The sequence below is a fragment of the Dreissena polymorpha genome, chromosome 2 (genome assembly GCF_020536995.1).
Source record: "Dreissena polymorpha isolate Duluth1 chromosome 2, UMN_Dpol_1.0, whole genome shotgun sequence".
NCBI classification, from domain to species: Eukaryota; Metazoa; Mollusca; class Bivalvia; order Myida; family Dreissenidae; genus Dreissena; species Dreissena polymorpha.
Window position 1 is genome coordinate 88,100,599 of NC_068356.1, and position 6,377 is coordinate 88,106,975.

Here is a 6,377-nt window from a genome sequence, read left to right on the forward strand (position 1 = left end):
CTGGTGGAGGGTTGTGTCCTGGGGTCACTTTGTAGCTCGCTCCTGGTCGTGACGTTTGCATCTTTGGAGGATGTGTTCAGCTGTTTGGTCTTCTGAGCCACACGGACAGGTCGGTGACGGTGCCAGTCTGTATTTGTATGCATGTGTGCATTGAGTCTGTGGTGCCTTGATCGGAGTCTGATCATTATCACGTGATCTGCCCTGCTTAGGAGATGATATGCATTAGCCTTTTGTCTTGGCCTGGTAAGTGATTAAATAATGGTAACTTTCTCCGTGTAGCTTACTTGCACAGGTGGCTGTTCTAACTGAGCACCTTGTTTTGCCAGTTGGTCAGCATCTTTGTTTCCGGCCACTCCACAGTGGTCTGGGATCCACTGGAGGGTCACGTTTAGGTTGGTGCTGATTCTTTGTAAGGCATTTGCAAGCTGAAGAATCCTGTTGTTGGTCAGGGCTTCTAATACAGACATGGCATCTGTAAGGAAGACTACCGAGTTGACAGCTTCAGTCGAGTCTTCAATCATTAACACTGCCTTTATGAGAGCTTCAGTCTCTGTCCTGTAATTGCTACAGTGTGTTCCGTTTTCTGCATAATGTGTTTCTCGTTTTCCGGATGGGTACAGCATGACGATGCCAGCACCTCCATTTATGACTGCTCTTGTGGCAGAATCGTCTGTGTAGACATGATTCCATGCCTCTCTTGGGTATTAGTCATCGATCATGGCAAATGTGTGGCTCTTTCTGATATGCTCATCGTCTGTTTACCTCGCTGTAGGTGAGGGACACTGGATTTTACTGCAGAAATTGACAGGTCATTTTGTAATGGATCTACGATGTCTTCTTTACCAAGCGGAGTGGTGGGGATGGTCAGATCTGTTGCATAGGCCTTGTCCAGCTTCTAAGCTTCGTGTACAAAGCTGCTACGCTTGGTCCGATTTTTGGTGTACCCTTTAACTCTGGCTGACATGGGGTGATCCGTGAGACATTTATACTTCTCTGCCTGAAGCAGGATTTTGACATCTCTTCTTTCTTTAAGTGGTTGTATTCCTGTTATCTTTTCCATGAAGGCAATTAGTGTGGACTTGGTTGCTCCTAACATGATGCGCAGAGCTTGGTTCTGGAGTTTATCCAGAGCCTGGCGATTGGATTTGGCTGTGGTAGACCATGTGGAGGAACTATACTCTAGTTGAGATCTCACTGTGCCTTGGTAGACTGTCTTGAATATGTGCTCATGTGCCCCCAATGTGGTTCCCGCAAGGTTTCGCATAATTGCAAATTTTCTTCGGGCCTTTCCTTCTGCTTTCATGAGGTGTGGCTTCCACGTTTGCCTCTTGTCAAAGGTGACTCCCAGGTACGTAGTCTCGTCTGCTTCAGTCATAGGAGTGTCTCCCATCCTCACCGTCCCTACTTTCTGTTTTTATGACAATGAGAATAGTGTGTCGGATGATTTCTCTTTGTTGATCATTACACACACAATCTTCAGACCATGCGGTAAGCGTGTCTATTGCTTCTTTCATTCTATATGTGGCTGTGGTGGCATGCTCTTCTTTGCACCATAACACCAGATCATCAGCATAAAGTTCTGCCTTCACTCCCCTTGGAAATTGTAAGAAGAGCATCGGGGACAGGACTCCTCCTTGTGGGACACCGTGCCGTAGAAGGAACTTCTAACTGCTTCTTTGGTTCAAGCTGACTTTTGCCTTTCTATTGAATAGATATGACTGGATCCGCTTCAACATGGTTCCTCCAACTCCATTCCTCATCAGTTTGACTTGTCTGCTCCAGCAGCTGGAGTTTCACTTCTTTATATTGGAGCCCGTTAGTCCAAACTTTATCAAAGGCCCTTTAAAGGTCTATCCATGCTGTCAGGACAACCTTCTGTTCCTGGAGTCGGGTCCTCGGTGGAGCGGAATTGCCTGAATCCAGCAAGTAAGTCGTTCGTCTCAAGATACCACTTAAGGCGTACACTCACATTTCTCTCCATCGTCTTCCCAATACAGCTAGTGAGGCTTATTGGACGGTAGCTTCCAGCCTGCTTCGGATCCTTGTCTTTCTTGTCAATAGGGATCATGATGGCCTCTTTCCAGACTTGAGTAAGATGTCTAGGAGTTTGTGCATTGCTGAACTGCCTAGATGGGTGATCATTTCATTGTTGTCTGGTCCTGGAGACTTCTTTCATTTCAGCTGCCTAACTGCTGTCTGTAGTTCGTGCAGTGTCAGGCTTTGGCTCATGCGGTCTGATGTCACATCATCTGTTTTCTTGCCCGTTTGTTCTCTTCTTACTTCTCTCTGTCTCTCTCTACTGACAGGGATGTCACTGACATCTTTGTAGTTGCTGGCAAAAACATTTGCCAGCTTGTTTACCTGTCAGCAGCTCTCCATTCTCTTCCAGAGTTACTGAGCCTCTCGCTTGAACTTCATCGTCATTCAGCTGTTTTGTTAACCTCCACAGCTTCCGGACATCTCGCTCAAGGATGAGTGATGCTGTTTTGTTTCTCCAGCTCTGTCTCTTGGCTTCAAGTTCGTGCCGCATGAATTTGGCCTTGGCTCGCTGTAGTGAGAGGTTGCTATCTTGTGAAGGGTTGCTTTCTGCTTCCACCCTGGCTTCTGTCAACTTGGTCTGGAGGTCTTCTAACTCCTGACTCCAGTATGGCTTGTAGTTTTTTCTGGCCCCGCGTGATATCGCCTTCTGTGCTGCGTTCAGTATGCATGCATTGAAGTCTTTCATTTCACAACTTTGTTAATATCTCTATCATCCACCCTGATCTCTTTGCAGAGGTCATGATTCAGACGTTTGTATAAGGTCAAGTCGGCCTTCTTGTAGTTCCATCTGGGGATGCTTTAGGATAAGGAAGGAATAATGGTTCATGATGAGGTGAACTGGGCGATGGTTGCTTCCTCCTAGTTGATCACAGACTCCTCTATGCCCATGGATATCTCCAGTGCAGAAAGCTAAGTCATGGGTCGACGTAGTATGCCATCTCCTGGAGTAGAAAATTGCCAGATTTTCAGGCTGGTTGATAAGATTAAGCTTTTTATCATCTTGCCAGTTCTTCACTTCCTCTACCCGTCGGTCCATGTGGTCATGTCCCCAGCTTTGTGAATGACTGTTGAAGTTTCCAACAACAATGAAGTTAGATTCTTCTGTTGGGATACTGTCTAGGGAAACAGCTTTGTCATTTGGAGAGTAGAGTTCACAAGCTTCAGATTGAAATCATTCTTCCTGAGACTCAGAACCTGGAATTCAGAGTCATCCATATGCGTTTAAGTCCTGACAGCATTGATGTTGTTCCGGACTAATGTCAGAGTGTCTCCTTTATGTCTGCTTTCTCTGTCACATCGGAAACTCTGGTATCCTCTGACCTTGAAGGACTTAGCTGGCTGCAGATGAGTTTCCTGAATGCAGCAGACATTAATGTCGTGTTCATGAAGGATATGCTCTAATTCTGTCTTTTTGTTGAAGGCTCCTTCTGCGATCCAATGTATCACCTTGAAAGGTTGATGTTGGTCTTTTCTACTCCTAGGCTTTTTGTAGCCAGCTTTCGTTCCTCCTCTTCTCTTGGCTTGTTGTCGAATGGAGGGACCCCAAGTAGCTGTGGGTGGACTCAGTCGAGGCTCAGAGCCCGGTACTGAATCTTCCTGGAGGGATCTCAAAGACTCAGCAACACATCGAGTAACAATTATTGATTATGTAGACATAGCGATGTACATGACGTCATGGTTTGTTAAAGGAGTCCCAATGGACTAACGTCTCCGATTTCAACTCCCTGTGTGTTCTGTCGGGTTACCTCACCCTTAGCCTTTGCCGATCTAACGACAAACCCCAAGGCAGTGGTTTCCTACTTAACAGGGGCCATTTTACCCTCTTGCTGGGAGTCTGTTCATGAGCATCAGAGAATTTCCACACTACGGCGGGCCTAATAAACTGTTATTCTTTACATATTAGTTTTTTTTGTTGTTGAAATGACCTATTCATACTTAACTGTTTAAAGGTAGTGTTTTTCCCAGGAGGGCATATGGTCATGGCTCAGTAAATTTAACAAGTGGTTCGTGCTCGGAGACATATGCCCCTCCGAACAGGGCTTTGAACTAGTGACCCCAATGTCAATAGGGGTCATCTACTGTCCAAGGCCAATGCGCATGTGAAGTATCAAGCCAATCGGTCAATTCGTTGATGAGTTATTGATTAGAAACAATTTTCACTTATTTTGACAGTTACTTTGACCTTTGACTTAGTGACCCCATAGGGGTCATCTACTCTCCAAGGCCAGTGAGCTTGGGAAGAATCAAGCCATTCGGTCGATTCGTTAACGAGTTATTGATTATAACGCTTTTCCCACGTATTGTGCCAGTGACCATGACCTTTGACCTGGTGACACAAATTTCAATTGGGGTCATCTACTGTCCAAGGCCAATGCACATGAGAAGTATCAAGCCAATCGGTGAATCAGTTGACGAATTATTGATCAGAAATTATTTCACACTAAGTGTGTAACAGTGACCTTGACCTTTGACCTAGTGACCCAATATCAATAGGGGTCACCTACTGTCCAAGGCAAATGCACATGTGAAGTAACAAGCCAATCGGTGAATCAGTTGACGAGTTATTGATGGGAAACGATTTCACACTTAGTTTGTAACATTGACCTTGGCCTTTTACCAAGTGACCCCAATTTCAATAGGGGTCATCTACTGTCCAAGGTCAATGCTCATGGGAAGTATCAAGCACATCGGTGAATAAGTTGTCGAGTTATTGATAGAAAACGATTGTACTTTTAATGTGTATCAGTGACTTTGACCTTTGACCTAGTGACCCCAATTTCGATAGGGGTAATCTACCGTCCAAGGCAAATATACATGTGAAGTATCAAGCCCATCGGGCAATTGGTTGATAAGCTTTTGATCGGAAACGATTTTCACAATAAGTGTGATAGTGACCTTGACCTTTGACCTAGTGACCCCAATGTCAATAGGGGTCATCTACTGCCCAAGGCCAATGTACATGTGAAGTATTAAGCTAATCGGGCTATTCGTTGAAAAGTTGTTGATCGGATACGATTTTCACATTTAGTGCGATAGTGACCTTGACCTTTTACCTAGTGACCCCAATTTCAATAGGGGTCATTTACTGACCAATGCCAATGCACATGTGAAGTATCAAGCTAATCAGTTAATTCGTTGACGAGTTATTGAACGGATACGATTTTCACACTTAGTGTTATAGTGACCTTGACCTTTGACCCAGTGACCCCAATATCAATAGGGGCTATGTTCTGTCTAACGCCAATGCACATGTGAAGTATCAAGCCAATCGGTCATTTCGTTGACGAGTTATTGATCGGAAACGATTATCACACTTAGTGTGATAGTGACATTAACCTTTGACTTAGTGATTCCAAGTTCAATAGGGGTCATGTACTGTCCAAGACCAATGCACATGTGAAGTATCAAGCCAATCGGTCAATAAGTTGACGAGTTATTGATCGGAATCAATTTTCACACTTATTCTGATAGTGACCTTGACCTTTGACCTAGTGACACCAATTTCAATAGGGGTAATCTATTGCCCAATGTCCAATGCACATGTGAAGTATCAAGCCAATCGGTCAATTAGTTGACGAGTTATTGATCGGAAACGATTATCATACTAAGTGTTATAGTGACCTTGACCTTTGACCTAGTGACTCCAATTTCAATAGGGGTAATCTACCGTCCAAGGCCAATACACATGTGAAGTATCAAGCCCATCGGGCAATTGGTTGGTAAGCTTTAGATCGGAAACGATTTTCACAATAAGTGTGATAGTGACCTTTACCTTTGACCTAGTGACCCCAATGCCAATAGGGGTCATCTACTATCCAAGGCCAATGCACATGTGAAGTATTAAGCAAATCGGTCAATTCGTTGACAAGTTATTGATCGGATACGATTTTCACACTTAGTTTGATAGTGACCTTGACCTTTTACCTAGTGACACCAATTTCAATAGGGGTTATTTACTGACCAGTGCCAATACACATGTGAAGTATAAATCTAATCAGTCAATTCTTTGACGAGATATTGATCGGAAACGATTTCCACACTTAGTGTTATAGTGACCTTGACCTTTGATCCAGTGACCCCAATTTCAATAGGGGTTATGTTCTTTCCAAGGCCAATGCATCTGTGAAGTATCAAGCCAATCGGTCATTTCGTTGACGAGTTATTGATCGGAAACGATTATCACACTTAGAGTGATAGTGACATTAATCTTTGACTTAGTGATCCCAAGTTCAATAGGGGTCATGTACAGTCCAAGGCCAATACACATGCGAAGTATCAAGCCAATCGGTCAATTAGTTGACGATTTATTGATCGGAAACGATTTTCACACTTATTGT

General features: G+C 44.1%; 1 protein-coding gene across 1 annotated transcript; it reads right to left on the reverse strand.

Annotated features, from left to right (window-relative positions):
• Window positions 1-251: 251 nt before the first annotated feature.
• Window positions 252-1,390, reverse strand: LOC127869886 (uncharacterized). Its single transcript, XM_052412543.1, has 2 exons — window positions 945-1,390; window positions 252-696 (listed from the first exon to the last, which is right to left on the reverse strand). Exons 1-2 carry the CDS (start codon window positions 1,388-1,390, stop codon window positions 252-254), a joined length of 891 nt encoding a protein of 296 aa, XP_052268503.1.
• Window positions 1,391-6,377: the final 4,987 nt, after the last annotated feature.

Excerpts from the sequence above, each read along its gene's own strand:
- LOC127869886 (XM_052412543.1), bottom strand. The coding sequence starts at position 1,390 with ATGGGAGACACTCCTATGACTGAAGCAGACGAGACTACGTACCTGGGA. Across the intron at positions 697-944 it reads ATGTCAGCCAGAGTTAAAGG|AGAGGCATGGAATCATGTCT; the intron begins GTACACCAAAAA and ends CTAATACCCAAG.